Source organism: Homarus americanus, unplaced genomic scaffold (assembly GCF_018991925.1).
Source record: "Homarus americanus isolate GMGI-L3 unplaced genomic scaffold, GMGI_Hamer_2.0 scaffold25827, whole genome shotgun sequence".
Lineage (NCBI taxonomy): Eukaryota > Metazoa > Arthropoda > Malacostraca > Decapoda > Nephropidae > Homarus > Homarus americanus.
This window is the reverse complement of record NW_024738300.1, coordinates 10271135-10294711: the sequence shown is the minus strand read 5'-3', so window position 1 is coordinate 10294711 and position 23577 is coordinate 10271135. Positions and strand designations below refer to the sequence as shown.

Here is a 23577-nt window from a genome sequence, read left to right as displayed (position 1 = left end):
TATGTGTGTGTATGTGTAGACACACACAAAACACATACAGATTAATAATAATGGGAAAATCCTCGCAAATAATAAAAAATAAATATAGTATTCAAAATGTTGGGTCTACCCTCAAGTCTACTCCGTGGTTTATTAATAACAAGGCACGGAGTAGACTTGAGGGTAGACTCAAAATTTTTAAGACTACTGTACATTTGTTTCTGATTATTTGTGAGAGGATTTTCCCATTATTATTTATTTGTATGTTTTTTGTGTGTGTGTGTGTCTCTACACACACACACACACACACATATACGTATATATATATATATACAATACAGGTAAAAGAAATAATTGTCCTTAGGGCAAACATATAAGGGAATATACATTTCTTTGTACACTCAGGAAAAATGTATCAGGCAGGAAATGGTTATCTTTGGGTGTCCTTTTGTCAGTGATGGGATGTGGTTTATAGATTGTGAATGCTGTGCTAAATATGCTTCCTGGCTCAAAGTTATGTTACCCACAGAATAGGATCATTGCTTGTGACATATGAGCACAGTATTGTATCTCAGTACTAATGATGATACACATAAAGACTACGTGAGTAGTTTGATCATGTACAAGAAGAATTAGTTAAGTAAATTACATTGTTTTATAGCTTTGGTACATGCGGAGGTAATTAATTTTTGGTGTCTACGAATGGGCTTAAACTTCCTTAATGAATGGAAAGGGTTGCTAAGGGTTCATACACTACCTGCATTGGTTAAATTTTTTTTAAAGGAATTAAGTCTTTTCATCATGTATAAGTAAAACTAATTATTGCTCACATTCTCTCATATGGGTTTATGGTTGGTTGGGTTGAGCAGCCCAGGATTGTCATAGAATTAAAGTTAATTTGACCGTCAGTTGTCAATCAGGTTGATGATGTGGGGTCGGGGCAGCTCCTTTATTTTGTCGAGTAATAAATTGACTTGGGAGCTCAAGTTGCCAAAGTTATATTAAACATTTTAAACTTAACTCAAAATCAGCACTACTTTTACACAAAGCTGTTTTATTGTCTGGCACCCATATTAAGATATGTAGGGACACCTAACCTCTGTTCAGATTCAGTATATGTTCTGTGATGTGAACTGTTCACATGGCAACTTAAGTGTATCACAGACCAGTATTACACTTGTCTCAGACCGGTGAAGAAAATGTATTGTTGTGGAATACTTTACTATCCTGTTGGTAGACTGTTCTACTTATTGTGTAATTTGCAGAGCTGAGCAAGTTGTTTAAGTCACATTAATATATATAGAATTATTTAAATCAGTAAATTAGTGAGCAGTCAGTAGAAATTTTTGTCTTCATTAATGAGTGAGTGACACAGTCAGGTGAAAAGCTGCTGACGCAGCTAATAAGCTCAACTGGTATTTACAGACTTCCTATTTTTAGCCTGGGACATAACTTGTATTTTGCATTTTCCTGCCTTAAACAACTCATTTCAAATCAATAAATCTATTTATTTCTTTGCAACCTTTTTGTAAGGTGGATCAAGGTGTATGGAAACCACAAAGAAAGAGGGAAATTGGCAGGGGAAGGGGAAAGTTCATGTAATGGATGCCAAGTTGTAGATAGTGAAAGGAAATGGCTGAAACACCAAGTAAAAACATTCCACACACAATTTCTTATACCTGTACTATATACCCAACTTGTATATGCAGTAGAAAAGTACATCAGATTTCCTTCATTTTTCTTTTTTTAATTTATGATTTTTCTGGCCAACTAATTTACTTGACAAGCTTGATTTTGTATTCCTTATGCTGCATTAATTGATAGAATACGTTGGGAGACACAAGTACAGTAGTGACCCAGTTTTTTGAGGCGTGGCATGTACTGGTATCCCTTCCCAAGAGTGATGTCATAGCTCCTTATGCCAACTCATGGAAATATTAACTAAATGCAGCATTCTCTTTGTTTGTAATATAATACTCTTTTATCAGAGCAACTTGTGTGGTGTTGCCTATTTTGAATGTAATGCTAGATTGAGATCGCTGCATGCGGGGGCATTAGTGAGATGGTGCAGGTTTAGTCTTTGTGTAGGTGGCAGTGCAAGGGAATGGGTGTGGCACAGGGCCAAGTAGGCTCTCCCAGACAGAAACACTGTCATACATCTGGCACTTGATATCTCACATGCCTACTACCAGCCATGAGTCAGTCTAACAGAAATATTGATAACCCACAAGGCTTCTTGTTTTTAATGGTACTGTATCCAGGGATTGTGGCTCTTTTTTTTTCAGTATCTATTGGCATTCTGGGAAATTTAAGCTAATTTTCCATAAGTGATCTTAATTCATTTCCTTGTGGGTCTTGGTATATTTAAGCTAACCAGTACCCGGTATATATTTGATGCCTGTACCCAACAGTATAAACAGTGCAGTAGTACTACCTATAAGGTTAATGCAATGCTTGAATCAAGTGAGTCTCAGTAGGTGATACAGTGTTAAATCATATTGATGAAAATGATGGTCAGGTCACTTATTATATAGTGCTGTAGTATCTAATTTATTGACTTGCTTTGAGTCATATATCTGTTGAAGATAAAAGTTTGGTATTACTAAAGATACACACTGGGCACAGATTCATGATTGGATACTCTTCACTTTAGTGAAATATATAGAATGAACCTGAGTTATACTTGTTTAACTTGATCTTTATTGTGCACGCACATCAATTGTAAAATTATCAATTTCATATACCCCGTACAAGAATGTTATTTATGCATTTATAGGAGTTATGAAATCTGTTAATATAATGGTTATAAGAGTTGCTGTGGCATTCACTTGGAGTCAGATTTGATTAATGTTGAGGAGTCTGGCAGTTTCACCGTGTAAGGAAACAGCCTTGCTGTGGAATGTGAGATATTGTAGTCCATCATGTTTCCTCATGTCTGCTTTGGCACTCTGTGTTGCTCCTCATATTTAGGTTGTGACTGATGTAATGTTTTCCAGTGTTGAACTTTGGGTTAGGGAAGAAACCCCAAATCACAATTAGAAAGACATAACTACTGTATTAAATTACCATTATATACTGATGAATTAATTAGCTAATACAGTACCTGTATATGATTCCATTCATACTGTACAGTATAGGTATTACCAAATTTTATTAATTTTCAAATTTATCCTGATCGTTGACTGAGATTTTGTTGCTGTTTATAGTTACGCATATCAAAATATTCTTAAAATTTTGATGAAATTTTTGGTTTAAGAAAAAAAATAATATTTGGTATATGCATGTTTGTTAGCCCTACATTGGGTATTACCAAAGCTGTGTTCCGCCTCATGCTAGGTCTGGGTGGCCTCACTGTGCAGGGTACCGACTACTTCCTTGTCTAAAAATATCTCACCCCAATCATTACACCTGTTCAGTGGAAATTATATTTGTTTTGTTTATTATACTGAACTGTATTAATGTCTCAACACGTATATTTCTAAATTTTTACTGGTATTCAATGTTGGAAGCACTATATTAAGTGTTGTTGGTTGATACCAGCACATTGGTTATTTGGTATCACATAATTTATTAAATTTACCTACAACTTTCCTCCAAAATTAGAATATAGTTTCCAGGCTACAAATATATTTGAGAAGCCCAAAGCTCCCATAACCCACAAGCCAGCATACCCTGAGTCCCAGTACAGTCGCAGGTCTATATATAGCTCTAGATGGCTGACGTTACCTAAAATAGTGCGTGGTAACCCCCAATCACCCCACCCTCTCCCTACTGCTGGTGAAGATAGTATAGAACCATTTCCTAAGGCTAACAAAATGAGTGTGGCTAAGTGATGTTGTCACAGTCTAAAATTGATGCTGTTATTTATTAAAGCTGTGCCAACACCCGGGTCTAGAAGCTTCCTCGGGATTGCGGTGCTTGATCTTGGCTTTGTGACTCTGCTTTAGTGTAATAATGATAAAGATTCCCATGTTGTACCAGGGCCCCTCTATGATAATGACAGGGATTCATAGATATTTTTTTATTTGTAAATAAAATAAAATTAATGCAATTCCAGGAAGGGATTTGGGAACCAGATAGAAAGGGGATATTGGTAAGTCAGCTCCTAGTGTAGATCTTGTACTAGAATATGTATTAATAGATTTCAGGAAAGTTAAAGCTGCAGTGCATTGACGATGGTTAGAGAAATGTTGACAATACTCATCTGACTCATCAATAATCCTGGAATGAAGAGTGACAGTTGCCTAAAAATCTTAATGCAGTAGATTAATCTTCTTTTTTTTCTGTTAGATTAAATGGAGCACTTCTAATTAATAGCTGTAATGACTTAGGAACACTAGATCTAGTGCCAATACTGTAAGCTGTTGAATGTTTTGCAGACATATTTATCGAAGAAAGCGTCAATGGTAAGTTAGCACGAAGGTAGTCTGTGGGAACACTTCAGCCTTCCTCCCCTGTCTTGACCCCTCACAGTTTGTATGTCACTAACAGTCATCTTAATATATAGGATGAACCAACCATGGGTTTATATCTCAATATTTTCCTCTCGTGTGTTTTATGGTCTTAAGTACTGTTTACGTTCCTCCAAATTTGAATGTCATATTAAAATTTCATATTAGTCTACAGGTGTGCGTCAGCTCAATCCTGTCATTAGCAACTTGTGTTATTACCCTGATGTGTTATTAAACATTCAAGGATCTTCAGAATCAAAAGTATACTGTAGATCTGCTTTCTATTTGTGTTTTTTATATATGGTTGAGGCAAAATACTGAGAACACCCTTTAGGACTGTGCTTTTATTCTTTGTGTTTGGAAGCTATATTGCCACTCTTAAAGTCAGAGAGTTATATAAACATTTTTGTGATGGTATGATACAGATGTGACTTTTGGGTGATGTATGGAATATCTACTTCTTGTAGTTTTAACCTACTTTTATCTCTTCTGTTATAATTATTTGTCTTCCCCAATATTAACCTGTTTTAAGAAATGTGTCTTAAGAAAATATTAACTAGCATTATTTTGAATAATCCATAAGTAAACTGTTTTATGTGTTTTTATTTATCTAACAAATGCTTATAACTAAATACTTAAAAGCAATAACTATGATGAGTTATTTATATTAGTTTAAACTAAATAATCATGCTATAATTTTCCCCAGTTCATTTCTAGTACTCACAACCAGTTAAATCCTTGGCCTTCACATCTCTCATGGACAGTTCTACTTATTGCTTAAGGTTTATTTCTCCATTTTTCACAAGAATTAAAAGTTAATGTTCTTTTATAGGCAACTGTCCTTGAAAGCTATCAATGTGCTTAAGCTGATAATGTGATATTTCTCCAGGCTGGTCGTATTCCTCCTGACCATCCACTGGTGGGAGGACACAAGGGCCCAGTATTGGATATTGCCTGGGATCCTTTCAACGATAATGTCATTGCTTCGGGATCAGAGGACTGTGTGGTCAAAGTCTGGCAAATACCCGACTATGGCCTGGTGACGTAAGTATGCGCAATGTTGTGGTAGTTGTATGGATGGAGTGATTTGGCTTTTGGTTTGATACTGCACACTTGCCTTGCATACAAGGGTAGAAGTAGACACCTGATGAATAGTTAAGTCATTCCATGCCTGGTATGCCATGACTTTTTGATCACATGTCTGATTCTACATACCGGGTAATTGGAAAAGTAAAAACACTGACCTGGTAATGAGACACATCTTGAGCACTTAAATCTTTGAATAATTTAGTTAATGATGTTGATGAAAAAGCGTAATGAAAATGTTCTGAGATAGTAACTTGACACTCATGTCCTAAGTTCTTGTGAATATTTATTTCATTGCTTTCGCTTCTGTGGAAAGGCATGCACATGTAAGTACAGTTGTATTGGTTTCAGAGAATATATTGTTTTGAAGAGCACTTTCTTTTCTTGTACAGCATGATGTATTATTTTAAAGATTTTATTTTATTTATTTTTTTACATTTGGTTATTGGAGACTTGGGGTACCCGAGGTTATGCTAAAGTCATCCAATAATCTTAATCTCTCTCTCCCATAAAAACATTTTGCTACCTCTTTCCATCCATCTGTTGTTTGTCATACTTTATCAATAAAATGTGTTGCCCCCCAGAAATTATCATCCTGTCATGAAGGTGACGGACATATTTAAGGTTCAAACATCATAATTGGGTATATCTCTGATTCTTCTGATTTAGGAACATCTTTTAGTTTTACTAATTAAATATTCTTATTCATTTTGTCAGTGGCTCCCACAAAAACATCAATGTTACTAAATTTAATATATCTATTTCTTCACTATCCACTTTGACTCGTATACATCCCTTTGCTTTTTGGTAATTCTTTTCCTACAGATACAAACTTCATAGAAATTACATTCTACAGGGTAGTAGGCTGTTCCATACCCTGTAACCCATCTCATCACACGGGATATCACATTATTTCTTCTCACTACCTTGTCTCATAACTAATCTTCCATTCTACCTGTCTTTTTTTTTTTGCATCCTTTATTATGAAATAATAAACCCTATGTTTGTGGCTTGACTTAATTCATGAATTAGGTACACCTTTCCTTCATAGCCAAGTCCATTGCAGGGTTCTTTTAAGATGATTCCCATTATTAAAAGTAGATGACAGTGAGTTGTGCCATAACACCAGCACTTGTGTACTGTGCCTGTCAATAAGATTTTAGTCATACCAGCATTCCAGACATTGATTATTCAGTCTCCACCATAACTTGTTGGTGCTCAAAGGGCTCATTGGCAGTGGAGCTAAAAGCCGTAGCCTCTACTTTCAGCACTTGTGAAGTCTTTGCTCCATCACTATGGGGATGCCACTTTTAAGGTTGATCCACACAGTTCTCAGTGTTTGTCGTTGTCTGTGAAATTTGTCTGCAATCCATCATGGAGGTCAGGGTATGGAACTTCTATTGTTACCAAAGTTGGATGTCGGTATTGTCATTACTAACTTATATACATATGACTCAAGCTTCATATTTTGGTGAAGATGATTGGTGCCATTCTCCATGGGGAAGCAGGTTCTTTGGATAGACAGTAGTTGATTTGATTTCCACATAATGCTACAGCTTGTGTGGGTGTAATTGGGGAGTTTGCAAGGTTACTTTTCTTATGCCCCCCCCCTCCATTGTAAAAAAGAAAAAAGAAAAGAATAATAGTCATCTCCCCTGATAAGGTGCATGACATATTAACTGGAGCATTTAGTGATGCCTCGTGACATTACCTAGTTGGCTTCAGATGTACCAGTCTCTTAAGGAGGGCATCAGCTCATAAATGAAGGAGTGGCCCTGAGACCCCATATATGATTGAGCCCAAACTGAATCACTTTACTACTCCCCCTTCTCCCAGTAGGTACATGAAATCCAACTGTAACAATGATTGATACCTGGAGTGCTGTCTGTTACCAAGCCCTTAGTTGACAGGAGTGGTGCTTACATGCTGTGGTTATGCTACAACTCAGTCTTTTTATTTCTAAAGATCCTCTTGTAATGGTTTGGCTCTGATGGGAAGATGTATCCAAGTAACCTGTGAGCCACACCCATTTATGACTAAGGGTTACCTGGAGTCTTCAATCTAAGGACTTTTGGTTATAATATGCAAATCTCTTAGTCTGGGCTCTGAGATTTTTGGTTAATCATTAAATTTTAAGTAACGCCCTTTCAGGCAGACAATATTTCCAACATAAAAGGCTTCTTTTTCTGAAACATCGTAATTTTTTTTTTCCATTTACTGTAAGTGCATTCTTTACTTAGCTACTTAAGAGCTTTTTAATTTTTTTTATTTTTTTTTGTGGTGAACTTAATGTTGAATATGTTAGTAACAGAATTCTTTATGCCACTTATCCTTGTAATAAATGATGAATAATTAATCAGAGATACTTCTTCATTGTTCTCTCAAGTGACCCCAGTCAATGTTTATGGTTACAGGACAATGACAGAGCCAGTGGTTGACTTAATGTACCATCAGCGTCGTGTAGGAATGGTTGTGTGGCATCCTACAGCCAATAACATCCTTCTATCAGCTGGCTCAGACAATATTGTTGTTATATGGAATGTTGGGTGTGGAGAGGCGCTTACCACCATTGATGCCCATCCAGATATCATTTATTCCTGCTGCTTCAACTGGGACGGATCTCTTCTCTTAACCACATGCAAGGACAAGAAAATTAGGATAATCAATCCACGGGACGGTGAAGTGTTTGAGGTAAGTGCACATTTTAGTTAGCATTAGAATGTTGTACATAAAATAAACACACTATTGGAGTTCTCAACTCCAGCAAAGAAAATCTCCCCTCAATTTTACTTTCAAGGTTATCTCTGTCAACCTTTGAATACTTACTATTTTTTTTTTCTATCCATTGATATGGATGTACATATCACATAAGTTTAGAATGGTAAATTGTATATTAGAGACAATAAAATTTTAAATTAATTGTACATCAGAGACATTAAAATTTTAAATAACCAGTGTACAATGGTATATACATTCTTTCAGGAAGCGACATCACATGAAGGTAGCAAAGCTACACGAGCCATCTTCCTGCGGAATGGATTGGTTTTCACAACAGGGTTCAGCAAGCGATCAGAGCGGCAATATTCCTTACGTGCTCCTGGCCACCTAGACGATCCCATCACCATGGTGGAGCTGGATTCCTCTAATGGTGTTATGTTCCCTATGTATGACCCAGATACCAACCTTGTCTACCTCTGTGGTAAGTGAAAATGACTGTACATAGATAACTTAAGAGAAAAAACATAGTGCATATTAAGCATGAAAGCCATTAATGTTCCTCATGTATCATGTTGTTGTATTCAGTATCTTTGTTAGATGTATATCAGAGTGACTAAACCACTGGTGAATGAAAGGAACCTTCATGTCCTGACTATGAGTTAAATGAAGTGGAACAACAAAGGAGAAATCTGCTGAGGACAAGTAAAGGGTGTAAAGTTAGGGATGTCAGAGGATAAGTAATGTACAGTACTGCACAACACAAAAAAAACAGTTAGTGAGGGAACAACCCTCTACAATGGCAGCAAAGCATGAATATATATATATATATATATATATATATATATATATATATATATATATATATATATATATATATATATATATATATATATATATATATAAAAGAGAGTTCTTACTGACTGTCACTAACATGCCAAGGAGGAAGGAAGATCAGCACCCATCCAGCAAATTGGTATCACAGCATAAAAAAAAGGCTTATATGTATGAAAAAAATAGTTAGAAATTTATTAAGAAGTTTAAAAGTACAGTATTGAAGTAAGAAACTTAGAATAGTCAGGTTGTACTGTAGGGTGTAGAATTTTATTTAGAGACTTACATTATATGTTTGATAGGATATAAAAGAATTTGACATACAGTTTAGGGGACTGCATAGTTAAGAGCATCTAACAGTAAGGGCATTAGTAGCTAGGTTTGTTGATGCTGAATTAGGCTAATGAAAGCTCTTTTAAGATTTCCAATTATCACCTGGCACTATAAGAGAGAGTGTAAAAATAATACAGTACCAAAAAAATAATGATATTAATTTACATTTCTCTTTTCTTGTTTTTTTCCATTAGGCAAAGGTGACAGTGTCATCCGGTACTTTGAGATCACGCCGGAGGTGCCGTTTGTTCATTACATCAACACGTTTCAGTTACCAGACCCTCAGCGAGGTATTGGTATGATGCCAAAGCGAGGTGTTGATGTTACTACGTGTGAAATCACCCGCTTCTACAGACTCAACAACAGTGGCTTCTGCCAAATTATTACCATGACAGTACCAAGAAAGGTAAATTACTGCCATGAATACTTTTAAATTCTTGTCATCAGAATGTCATTTCTGCTTTAAACTTACATAATTGTAAAATTATCCAAGCTTCAGAGTCCCATCATTTATTGATTTATAAACTGTGCTTCAAATTCAGATTATGGGAACATCATCATTTGTTCAAACTGATCAATGGAACAGTGGCCTTGCTTCAAAATCCCATCATCAGAAAATCATCCTTCCTTTTGTTATTTAACTCAAGTTTGTAAACCTACCATACAGTATTATGTGTGTATCTCCCACATACTGTGTTGGCTGGATCAAGGCATACAGATGCCTCATAGAAGAAGGGAGTACAGTAATAGAGAAAGGTGAAGATGATAACATTATTTTAGAAATATTTATTGCAACTTTTTAAAAGGTTATATATATGTGTGTGTGTGTAAGATGAATAGTAGATAAATCTGACCACCAATTATATTTCTGTCACCAGTCTGAGTTGTTCCAAGAAGATCTTTACCCCGACACCCCAGGTGATATTCCTGCAGTGAGTGCAGAAGAATGGTGGGAGGGCCAGACAAAAGAACCCATCCTCATGTCTCTCAAAGGTGAGTCTTGTAAACTGTGACAAACTATCATTTACCTTCCATTTCTTGTTAACACAATACCTTTTTACAGTTATGTGGAACATATGCAAAACCTCTTTCAAACTCCAATCTCACAGCCCATCTTCACTCATTCAAACTCTCATATTGAATTCCAATCTATATACAGTTTTTTCAGATGCAGAAATGTATGAGAAAGTTCAGTATTTTATAAAAAGATATTATGGGTGAAAGATAATCAAGAATCAGATAGTGTTTTTTAATAATAATAATAATAATAATTGAATTTGGTTAGATGGCTACCAGGTCACACAGAAGACAGAGCTCAAGGTGACCAAGAAGACCAATATCCTAGACAGGATGCCACCCACAGGCAAAGTAAAGTCCGAAGAAGATGGAAAGGCAACTGCTCTCTCTTCCGAGGCTCTTGAGAAGGTCACTGAGGTGAGTTTTGTAGCATTAATTTACTACATTTTCATAAACTTAACAAAATAAGTGTTATGGAGTTGGGTAAGGATAACTCGTCTAAGCTAACTTTAACAGAAACCAAAGGTTAGTTTGCCCATGTTAAAAAAGGGGGTTCCTGGTTTTGGATAATTGGCTATTTGTAGTAAAGAGCAAGATAAATAATTGATTTCTTCTTTCTATTACTCATATTTAAGTTCAGTTTATTAACATATTACATTTATTTAACAGGTCTCCAAAGTGAATGATGATCTCAGGAAAAGAATAGATGAGTTGCAGACTGAAATGAAAAAATTCAAGGCTGTGTTCCTGAAGCAGGAGAACCGGATCAGAGTTCTAGAAAACAAGCTTGGGGAGCTGACTGGAACTGGTGGAGCCCCAACTCAGACACAGGTCAGTTTAATTAATAGGCTTTTAGTGTCTATAAAAACTTTTGCAGTAAATATGATTTTTATAGTAGTCTTATTGAATGGTTTGTATTATTATTTTAGGTACCTATTTGGATTTTAGACAAAACAGAGATATGTGTGATGAACATGTAGGTTGAGATCAGTAAAGTACCGGTATGTCATAATATCTCAGACAAAAGGATATTGATGCTGAAAGGTGCTCTTGAATGAATAAGATGTGTAAGTGGGTATTAGTATTGCCCATCCTACTTGAAGGCGAATAGTGATCTTAAGTATTAATATTACCACACTGTATGCTGGTTACTCTGTATGGTTACTACCTTGCTAGCTTCAACTCCTGATCAGGTAAACTATTACTAGAAGTTATAGCATGATTGATATTCAGTATATATTTGTTGGTATTGGCAAATAGTATTTAGTGTACTACAGTACTTTAATATTAGTTTGTAATGGGACCGACAAATTTAAGTAAAAGGGGGGAGGGATTTGCCCCCCTGTAGTGTGCCATATACTTGTTTATAGTCAGTATTAATGTAAGTTTCATGGCATTGCCATTCAATGTGCTGAAAGTCAGGCCTTCTTGTAAGATATGGAAGACAGTTACCTCTTATGTCAAGTTTGAAGCTACCCAGTATTATAGTGGTAACCCCTTCGCTACTTCACACATTATGAATTGTTAGAGTAATACAATAATTTTTTTTTTACACTAACAAATAACATGCTTATATAATGAATAATAACAAGCCATCTTGTATCTTCAAAAGTGAGAAAAAATTAGTACGTACTGTAGAGTCTTTATTACAATATATTAAAGCATTGTATGGATACAGAAATCCTTTGACTTGATTGGATGAACATTGGCACCTGTATTTGGTAAGGCTTTAACTTATTTACTCCTCTGTATTATTATTGGTTAGTCATTGTTGTCATCTGTCATCAATATAGAGAATATTGGCAAGCATAAATGGAGTTTCCTATTGCTGCATAAAAAATATTGGTAATTTACATAAGTCAGGTGGTCTGTCTTGATAGGCCAATACAGTCAACCCTCGCTTTACGCGGTCCCACTTTACGCGTTTCCACGTTTACGCGGTACCCTGCCAAAACCGGAATGCTCACTTTCCGCGGTGTGTGTACCCTTTTACGCGGAGAGCGGCGCGAGCAGGGTGCGCACAAGGTCGCCCAGTCATCAAAACATTACCAAGTTCTTCACCCGCCACCCACCACAGCTGGCCCAAGTCAGTGATAGTGATAATTATAGTGAGGATATGGACTTATATGGACTTTGAGGGGTTTGACAAAGAGGCCCTGCAAGCCTCTGTGGTGGATAGTGATACAATTGATACAAGTGATACAGGTGAGGGCCAATAATCTGCCCTCTGCCTCGGAACCAACCCCCCATCCCTGTGTGCCCAGCCATCTTTTCTACTAATGTAAGTGTTAAAAGACCTAATATTATTGATATTTCTCTTAATTATTAATTGTGTGTGCATACCATCATAAAATTAAGAAGTTATTTTTACTACAACGTAGGTATTGTGTCTGAAAAAGTGGAGTTTGGGGGTCGGCCCGGTCTCTATTTCAATTAATCCCATATATTATGTTGTTCACTTTACGCGTTTCTCACTTTACGCGGGCCGCCGTGGGTTGAATTAACCGCGTAAAGTGAGGGTTCACTGTACCTGTTTTAACAAATAGGATTGGCACTCTTTCTAATGGATACCAAGCCTAACAGATCTGAATCCTAATGGTAAGGTTTCGTTTGGACCTGTCAAGACTGGGACCCATTTAACCTGTATTTCATTGACAACAAATACTAGACAGATGAATGCCAGGGTGAGGACCTGCACTTAAGATATGAGATAATAGGAAGATATTTTATTAACTGTGAGCAAAAAGGCGATGGATCTTGAATATTACCACAACATAACTGAATATCCTGGTATGCTTCACAAACTATTTAATGGGAGCCTAAGCCAGGGAAAGACTATAAGAATTGAATATATATGTCTGTGTAATGGTGTGTAAAGTATTTTTGCTGTCATAAGTACATCAAAGTAGTGAAGGGGTTGTTACCTAGTATAAATGAGCGTGTCTTATGGCTAAACCCCTAGGCATGTCTTGTCAGTTGAATATATATATAGTTTTATCTTGTTTTATTAGAGTTACGAGCCATAAATTTTAATAAGTGTTGTTGATTATGAGATGAAATGATTAAGTGGAAGTTTTTTTTAATTAGATTTTATTAAATATTTTTAAAGCAAAAAATATTTATAAAATCAAAACATTTTGTAGATAATTTTAAGTTTGAATTACCCTGATTGCTTATTCCTGGTTTCACTGTTGGTAGTTTATCTTGTTACTGAAAGTTACAAATCCTGATAAAATTGAGGCTTTGGATTTTATAACCACCTAAGCACAGTTACTTAGAAGAAAATAAAAAGAAGTAATTTTGTAGACCTGTTTCTTAACATATCCAGGGTGTCTTGCAAATCTGACCATAATGGGTTTTAATAATGACAACAAAGATTCTAACTACATGCCATCCTGCTGTTGATATCTATGTTAACTCTCATACAGGGAGGCACAGTATGAGCATAAGATATACCATTACCAGAATATCTTCAGCAAGTACTCACCTGTTGCTATACCTCATTATACAACAGAATAGTCAGAATTTGTATGGCTTGTAGTTTGAACATTTATTGACGGTATTAAAACTCTTTGGGGCTAGAATATTTGTTCACCTTATATGGCTAATGCTTTAAATAGTGACCCATCAGATTTACTAATTTGTACTGGGTATGTATTTCTGTGGTGGCATAAGTTTACATTGGGTGTAAACATGGGGTGACCCTCTATGTGATGCCAGGCCGTAGAAGTGGGTGTCCAATAATTATCAGTTAAAAGCTTACGTATGGAAGTTAGAACTGAGCCACAAACCCAATATGTAATTCACACACTGGAAGAACTTGACCAACCAGGTTTATATATAGTGTACTGTATGAAAGTTAAACTAGAGCCACTTAATACATCATCTTGTACAACTTGACCTGAAATTTGAATACAGTACAGTATACATATTTTAGGTGTTATTTAAGGGATTTGCACAACCTCTTAAAACCAAACAGAGCAATAGCATACTATATATTTCAGTATATGTTGAAGCATAGGAGAATGTAGTTATGGATGTCACAGCCTCATGTAGAGAGTAGGTATGGTGTAATATCAATCAAGGTTACAAAGTTGAGTGGTAATGGATTTTGAAATTGAAGTTGAAATCAAAAGAGAGGAAAATTAGCCAGAAGAAGCTGCTGAAAGTTGACTATTAGGTTGTGATTGGTCGAAAGGCACTACAGGATCATCAGCACCAGTTGATGTGTGTTAAAGAGAGATAGCATCTTTGCACACTCACATCGCTCATAGCCGCTTGCAGCAAATTCACAATACCCAGAGTTACATTACTGTCCAGTCACATCAACCATAGCCCCTCAGCAATTATTAAGATCCCAGTCTATGGTTTAAATTAAGGTATAAGGTAAAGTGGATTATGATCAACCTCAACTAGCAATTAACAACTAATCATTGCATAACATTAGTTAACAGCATTTATATAATTAAGAAGAAAAGGTGTAAATGTATGATGTAGTGTAGGGTATGTAAGGGAGGTCCAGAGAGCATGACAAAACTAGCTGGTTTGATGAGTAGTGTGCCAAATTATTTTTGGGGGAAACTTCTTATAACAGAACAGTATATGATTTATGAGTGTACAGTTAGTAATTCAAATTATTTGTGTCATTTGCACATGCACCCTCACACACACACATTAAATGCACATAACCATACTTAACACGTACCTACAGTAAGGCCACCTCATTAATTGATACACTAATGACTCATATTCACATTAATTCATCTTTTGTTGAAGCATCAAATAAGGAGTCTGTTGATTGAATGTTTAATGAATTTTTTTTTTAACTTGGAATAAATGAGGTATGATGATATGCTCTACACCTGTACCATCTTTATACACAAACACACACACAGTTATTTATTAGTAATATTGGAATTGCCTCCGTTTTTTTTACATCTGTATTACTACTGAACGTACCGGACAATGGTGAACAATTGATGAGGAACCAGAAATTTTTAATTCTTCTGGTTGTATACCTGGTTGGAGCAGTTAAAGACTCCTGGCATTTTATTATATAGACCACAACCTCATCCTTCACTGTAGGAATTGCTTGTCCCCAGTGAAAACCTAGATCATCTCTGTTTGCAATCATTTCAGGGTAGATTGCATTTCTCTTTATTTAAGGTGAAGTAGAAACTGGGAGGAATACTGTACTGTTAGGCAGAAGCTGTGGGAAGAATTACCATACCTTGCTGTTAGATGAGGGAAGTAATTTGTCATATTTGTCTTGTTGGGCAGTTATCCCAAAAGCCATTGGCAAAATTAGGCACCGGACTCCCAGCACATACTGCAGTTTTTACTACAGGAGCACATTAAGTTACCAGATGTCTTTATTTCATTAATATCCAGGCATGTGTATTTGACACAAGTATATATATTGTTAACCTTCCTGTTATTTCCTGACAAGGGGATATATCACCTTCAGCAGTTGTGTAGTTTTACATTGATGGTGGAGTTCCACTACTCCTTGGTGCTAATTATACCTCATCTTCAGATATACAGTACATATTAATGACCTTATCCTAACACCAGATGCTGCATATGTTAATAATCTTTGCAATGCTTGCTCATGCTGCTGTGCTCCTAAGATATTTACTCATCCTAAGCAACATAATTTTATTGTTGCCTTCACTCTTCAGTTTTCATCTTGCAGGTGTTTCATTCTTGGGAACTGACTTATAACATTTCTTTCCTCTCATCATCTGTTGGGCATCCTCAGGGTTTACATACATTTTTTACTACAAAATCTGCAATTTGTTACACTACAAATCTTATTAAATATACCAGAACACCTCTGGAAAGGTATTGATAAAGAGCTAAGATCACCCAACTTCTTAGTGGGATATCACTGGTAAGAGTGAAAAATGTATTGCATGTGTTCAGGCTTTTACAAACCAGCTGTGTTCAAACTCTTTCCTACTCCTGTCTTTATACATTTTTTGTAGGGGGGGGGGATTCTTATGTTACTGATACTGTATTTTTTTCCTACTCTGAACAGTATTTAGTACCATTGCATTATGGTCATCAGACATACACATGATTTATGGAATTTTTGAGGTTGTGGTAACTCAGATTTGTTTTCGAAAATTTACCAATGGTGGAAAAAGTTTTGATTGATAATTAAGTTTATTGTGACGTGTAGTTGCTAGTTAAGCTTAATGTCATACTGATTTATTAATAATAATAAACATGAATATTGTAAGTTTCTAAGAAGAATATAGTACAGATAGCACTAAGACAAATGTAAAGGGTGAGGGGGCACTTAAAGGACACATTCTCAATATTTGAGCTGTTCCCCTGTCTTGTATAAAGTAGTTGACCCAAGCCTTCACGCAGATTAGTCACATGGTTTATTATTTTACTTATGACTTCTCAGATTAGTTTTATGATATTAATAGCACATAGGACTTCATTTATGAATTTTATAGTTAACAAAAAATTTCCACAGTTTATATAAGACCACAAACAGATTAATTTACAGAAGACTTGACATATCTGAGTTTCACAATTTCAAACAGGATAGTATCACGCTTTATTGGGACATGGAACTTTCCTACAGATTTGTTTCATTAATTAAGTTTGTGATAGTACAACAAATAACTTTCCTCTGACTGCCAATCCAATTAACTTACCCCATTAAGGTGAGTTATGTACAGTATGTGCTGTGTGAAAGATAAAGGTAACTTTTTTCTTATTTTTTTAAGGTGTAATTGTTCTATATGAAAGGAGAACAGGAAGAATATGTAGTAAAAATGGGGTTGTCTGGAATAATTAAATGAATTAAGTGAATGTTTATTATGGTAAAATATTTTTAGATCAAGGATTCTTTTCCTGTACAATGGGTTAGTCAGCAAACATATCTCTTCTTGTCATGCTTCTAGCTTTTCTTCCTTTTAAGTCCTGATTATGCCTTTATTGTGAATCAATTTAGGATATTTGTAGTATGTATGTATATATACCTTAGTATATACTGTATATTTATGTATACGTCATAAGTACTGTATGCCCTTGATATATATTTTTAACATTTATGGTGAATGTACGCTAATGGAACCATAATTTTCTCCACTATTAACTTGTACAGGCCTAACGATGGGTTCAGGTAGCTGGCTGTGTTTCTTCCTTCACAGTTACTGCTATTTAATGCTAGATATCAAGGTGTCTTACTTTCTGTCTACAGACCTAAAGTTATTGAGCAAGATACATTTCACTCTGTCATCTTCCTTAGGCGTCTTTGCTTTATCTAAATGCATGACATGTGATCTCGATGGAGCACTCATGTACCCAGGGCTTGCATGTGAACTGGGTTTGTGCATTCTATATATCTTTGTCTTTTTATCATTAATTATTTAATTGCATTTTTATTGCCCTGGCTATTAGATGTTTTTTAATAGATATTCACATTATATTTATATACGGGTATATATATATATATATATATATATATATATATATATATATATATATATATATATATATATATATATATATATATATATATATATATATATATATATATATTGATTGTATATAAATTGGTTGCCCTAGTGACCATGTTACCTCTGAATTACTGTGAGTTGGTTGAGTTACCTTCATGTACCCTGGTAAAACATTGTCAGCATCAAGACATGATTTAGTTATGTTTATTGCAACTTGCTCAAAATGTATTCCAGGGTAAAAAAGGGACCTCTAAGAGTGTTAAGAAATAATTCGGAGGTGAAAGAGTGGAATAGTGTAATAGGTAAGGGGAAGATTGGCATAATGTACTAGGTAAGGGTAATTTATTGGGCTGTCCTTATGGCCCTTGCCTGCTTTCTTTTCTCTTTTTCTGAGCCTGAATCATACATGGTTGTTGTTGTTTTGAGTTGTTTGAAATTTGTTATATGCATGGGTTAAGGGGGGAGCAATTGGTTGACATTTGAAACTTTTTTTTATATCACTGTCATCTCACTTCATTGTATCGTCTCAAATGTACACTAATGTGATTTGTTTATATATTTTTTAGTATAGCATGTGCACTGAAAATTCTTGACTTTTTTTTTATTCTTAGTAAATGTGTACTTGGTGGGAAAAAATCGGTCATCTCACTTGTGACGATAAATATAATTATGGTATTTTAATGGATTGAAAAGTAGTTTTATTTTATGGGTGGCATAAGCAAATCAAGATGTCAGTCCAGATAAAAGCAGTCTTATCTTTAGGCTTGAGTGACCCCCCACATCCACATTACCTTACAACAAAAAGTTGAAAAGAATGGCCATCATGTTTGTTTTTGCCTGTAACCCCCTCTGCTCCCCTTCCCTCCATTTTGCAATTTTCTGTGGGTTTAGAATACATATCCTTGAAAAACTTTTGTACATTCATTTCAATTTTCCCACCTGTTTGAAATTAACTCATTATACTGTATTGGAATATCCATATCACCAATGGGTTAAATTTTATACAGGTTGAGTTTTTTTAGTTTTTTATTTATGTTGCTGTTGGGGTGTTGCAATAGGGTAGAATTGACTTAATATGACTATTTCCCTCTTCTCAGCAGTACCTTCAAGATTTTCTTCAATATATTATGCTAGTAATAGGTATTAGGAGTGTAGATTTGATTTATTTTAGATTACATATTGACAATTATAGTTTTCAGAACAAAATGAAGGCATATAGATAGAGTTGTGGTATCTTAATGTGTAGTGAAGCAAGGTTAATTGCTATATACTCTTGCCTGATGTGGGGTTATGGGAACTGGGCAAACAGGATGCAAATTTAAGGGTCTGGTTGTGAAAGGATAATACCATAGCAAAACTAATCTATTATATCAACTAACATGTGTAAATGTTGATGAATGTGTTGCTCTTGCTCTCATCACTCCCATACCTAGGAAGGAATAGACTTGCAAGTAAATTTTTGAAGTACTGGTGGTTTATGGTCTGTTTGGTTTGTGTTAAGAAAATGATAAAGCATTGAAGTTGAAGAGGGTGCTGTTGGTGCTGTGGGGTTTTTTTTTTTTTGTATTGGTTGACAGTGGTTGAGATGAGTAAGATAAATTTTGTGTGCTATTAGGAATAGTTGAAGGACTATGTAGTGGTGAAAAAAATGGAGGAATGTTAGAGGAGCATTGGAGATATGATAAATAAGTTTTGGGTGTTATGAATGTGTTTCGAGTGATGATTGAGATGTATAAGAATAGCCGAGCTATTAAGGGTTTTGAAATTCTCCCTTTGTTTGACTGTGTTTTGAAAACAAGTCTATCTCATAATGAGAAGGGAATCTAGAGCCTTTCATGATGTGTTGATGGGTTCCTCCAGCTCATTTACATCTGACTTGATTTGTTCAGTCTTCAGGTACAGTCGCCGACATAATACTCTTGACACATCTGGCAGCTAAATAAATTATTTTAACATTATTGGTTTCTTTATTATATGTATAATATCAACCGTTGCTAAAAGAATCGATCACTTGGTACTGACTATTCATGATGGCCTTTACGTCCATGTTTTACCAACACTGGGGATACACTATGGACATATAAGGTGTTGTCAGATGCTACCAAATGTGTCGACAGTATTTTGTTGGCAACTATACATCTACTTGATTTTATCTGCCTTCAGAGAGCTGTCAAGTGGTTAGGTGCAATCACTGAAAATCACTCTCAGTAAAGCCTGTAGATGACCAAACAATATCATTTTCTGTGTGATTTAAATTTAATTGATTAAATATTGTCTCTTCTTTATGGTGCACCATGGTGTTACCTACAACATGTTCCTAAGCATTGTTAATGAGTTGTATGACACTCAGGAGATCCTTTCTTGTGACTAGAGAATCGGGACCACACTGCCACACCTGACTAGTTTGGCCTCAGACAACCAGATTGAGGGATGAGTTGGAAAAGTGTTGAAATTTTAGGGACATGAAGTTGTGTTAGACTTTTGGAGATATGCCAGAAAATAGTTTACCGTTGAGGAAAGTCCTTGTATGTCGAACAAATATTTTATCCATAGATATGAATGGTGATTTACATGGAATGAGTCATGTTTTCTTATATTATTTCTGAGTTTGATTTAATGTTTTGATAAATTTAAAGCTTGCATTTAACTCAGGACTAGCTGATTTTGGTAAATTATAATCTAGTATTACTTACAGGAATTTATTAGAGGCAAGTAGTGTATCTTTTTTATTTAGAAAGTTATATTAATATTTTTGTATAGTGTGTATTTGTGGAGAATTTGAGTTATAAAACATAACAAAAGATTTTTTTTAATCTTATTATGAACCAAAAGAGGTAAAGTGATTGTCATCTAATTTCATGCAAAGTTCCTCGGCTGTCAAATTCTTACTATTGGAAAAAAAAATAATGGCATTCTGGTACATTAATTCTTCAAATGAATAATTGTTTTTGCTTAAACAACTGTCATTTGAGTTGATGCTTTTTTTAATAACAATACTGTACTGTACATTATTTAGTTTATGTAGGAGTCATCATTACCGTATGTCTTTTAGGTCAAGAGGGACACTGAATCAAACCATGTGATTCAAAATGATCTTTGGCTTTAGGGATCAAGCCCTGCAAATAGATGCTATACATTCCCTACATATAGAAGGATGCGGCTAAAAGTACATTGATGTTGAAAAGCATGCTTGTTTGATGCACCTCTTCCACATCTCATGAAGTTGGGTTAGAAGTGAGATTGATAAATTGGGAGATAGAATGTATAGAATCATTCTGATTGTGAGTTTTTCCACTAATTTTTGCTTAATAAAAGTGCTCAGAGATATGCTCAGGGCCAATGAAATTTTTTAAGTTTGTCATCGTACTGTAATATTTTTATTTATTTATTTTTGTTATTTTCATAATTTCTTGCATGGCACCATTCTAAATTAACTATTGCAGAATATACCAAACAAAATGCTTTTATAATGTTATCAAGTTTTTATTGTCATAATTTTTCTTGCGGGGTCAAAGATAGATCTCATAGGTATAATATACTGTAGATATCACACAGACCCTCACATATATTGGACATCCTCACATTCCCCTTCACTAGTGCATTTACAGGGACTCAACAGGTTTTTTTGCAGTGTGGCAACCCTGTGTTTGTTTATTCGACAGAAGGAAACTCGCAATCGTAAACATACTATAGAATCAAGTTAAAACTATATTAAAACAAATTTCTCAAAGATAATGATTTGTGAAATGTTTATGTGACAAGCCATTGTAAATGCACTAGTGAAGGGGGACTGTACACGAGTCTTAGACATATTCAGAGACACTATGAAACAAGTCTCACAGACACCTTACAAATGAAGGATATGGGAATAGGATAATCTTACTGTGAAAAGATATTGTGCAACTTTACAAAGTTTTTCATAACCTAACAAACATATCCTGAGTGTAGGACAGATAGACACCCTTGAACATCTTCACCCTTAGATAATCAGGCAGATACATTCCCTGTAAACATTTGGAATTTGTAGGGATGCCTTTTATTCATGAACATGATTCAAAACATTGCACATACACAGTGTTTGAATTGTTTGTTTTGTAATTAATTAATAAATGATCTTACTAATAACAATTTGGTAAGCTTTGTGCTTTACAAACTCAGGAGTAACACTTAGCTAGAATAAGGTGACAAAGATAAGAGAGAGTAAAGATGCTTGCAAGTGGTCTATGTAATGGTACTGTAATGCATCATATATCTCAAATTAGGGTGCGTTGTTTTTTCAACTATGAAACTGGACCACTTCATGTCACACTAGATGTAGTATCAGGTGGTGTTAGAGCATTTCTCTGTGTGAAACATGCTGAAGTTGCCTTGCATGTACTTAATTGTTTTTCGTTGCTGGATGAACAGGTAGCATGGAGAATCTAATTGCGTATAGTACCTCATATCCTACCCCATGGAGGATAAGACGTCCATACTACCTGGAATTTGATGAACTTTGGTGTGAATTGAGAGATTTGTAATGCAAGGTATATTATCCATAGATTTTGATCTCTCTAAATTGGTGTTTCTCAGTCATGTAAGTAAACAGTTCTCACTCTCTATCTTTTACACACGTGCTTGCTCCATCGGCCGTATGATTGATGCGTTTTACTTCAAATTCATGTTAAGATTTTAGTCAAGAATAGAAACTTTTGGTCGGTGTCAGACTTTGAAAATATGTACTGTAATAAAGTATTTCTTTATAAAATGGACAATGTGAGACTTGAAAGTTGGAACCTATTTTAATGAGCATTTTTTTTATGTGGAATACCGTTTAATTATAGCAATTATTATATTTTTATTTAAATACATTTTCATTTATTTTCTTTAATGGGCTTGTTCATAATTTTCCATCATCTCACTTTATTTTTACTAAGAATTTTTGTAGTGGTACCTGTACACATATCTAAAATTACCTTAATATTTATCAAAGTAAACTTGTCAACGTACTAATACTTGATTAATACAATTCATGTAAATCAAAGTCGTAAGAAGCCAGTGAATCACTGTTTTCATTCACATGAAACAAAATTCCTACCTACCAACTTTTTAATTTTGACTGCTTCCAGATGTATGGGGAAAATCCTGTCTAGTAATAGCAGAATTTAAATGGATGCAAATTAGCTTGTGGAAAGTAGAGCCCTTCTATTCCAGCATGTCATGTTTTACAGAGCAGGATTTACTTTTTTGTCCCAGATTCACGACTTATAGCAGCTCCTCTATGGGAATACAAGTCTGGGCTTAGGGGTTCATATACAATATTGTATTCATTGTTGTAACACCTGGTGGAAAATATTTGCCCAAATATTTTATTTTGACCAACTACAGTATTTTAATATTAAAATAAATTAATTGCAGTTGTATTACAAGCATAATTTAACATACCACAGGGGTATGGGATAACAGTATAAGGTGTGTATTATCAAAGAACATATTGATGGTGTGATAGAACAGCCCAGGTTGTATCCCCGAGCTCAGCTCCTCCCACTTGCACCAGGGTTGATGCCCCTATCTGTCCACCAACAGGAGATGGTGCCTGTCACATCTTTATACAAAATTCACTCTGTGAGGAAACAACCCGTGCAAGGTTATGTGGTGCATGTAAGTAAGGGCCTCAGTAGTGCGCGTGCATGAGCCCAGAG

The 23577-nt window shown here is 35.2% G+C and overlaps 1 protein-coding gene across 8 annotated transcripts in view; it reads left to right on the top strand.

Moving 5' to 3' along the window:
* Positions 1 to 23577, top strand: part of LOC121873843 (coronin-6-like) — a 49838-nt gene that overhangs the window by 21905 nt on the left and 4356 nt on the right. For 2 of the 8 annotated variants that reach the window (XM_042377608.1, XM_042377609.1), the window contains exons 3-11: positions 4037 to 4072; positions 5320 to 5474; positions 7931 to 8207; positions 8499 to 8715; positions 9593 to 9804; positions 10277 to 10391; positions 10684 to 10832; positions 11085 to 11246; positions 23462 to 23536. In XM_042377608.1, coding sequence (XP_042233542.1) covers positions 4037 to 4072; positions 5320 to 5474; positions 7931 to 8207; positions 8499 to 8715; positions 9593 to 9804; positions 10277 to 10391; positions 10684 to 10832; positions 11085 to 11246; positions 23462 to 23536 — 1398 coding nt within the window. Of the gene's footprint in view, positions 1 to 4036; positions 4073 to 4358; positions 4386 to 5319; positions 5475 to 7930; positions 8208 to 8498; positions 8716 to 9592; positions 9805 to 10276; positions 10392 to 10683; positions 10833 to 11084; positions 11247 to 17541; positions 17560 to 18130; positions 18228 to 23461; positions 23537 to 23577 lie in introns of all 8 variants that reach the window. The other 6 variants (XR_006090313.1, XM_042377610.1, XM_042377613.1 and 3 more) reach the window with 6 other exon arrangements.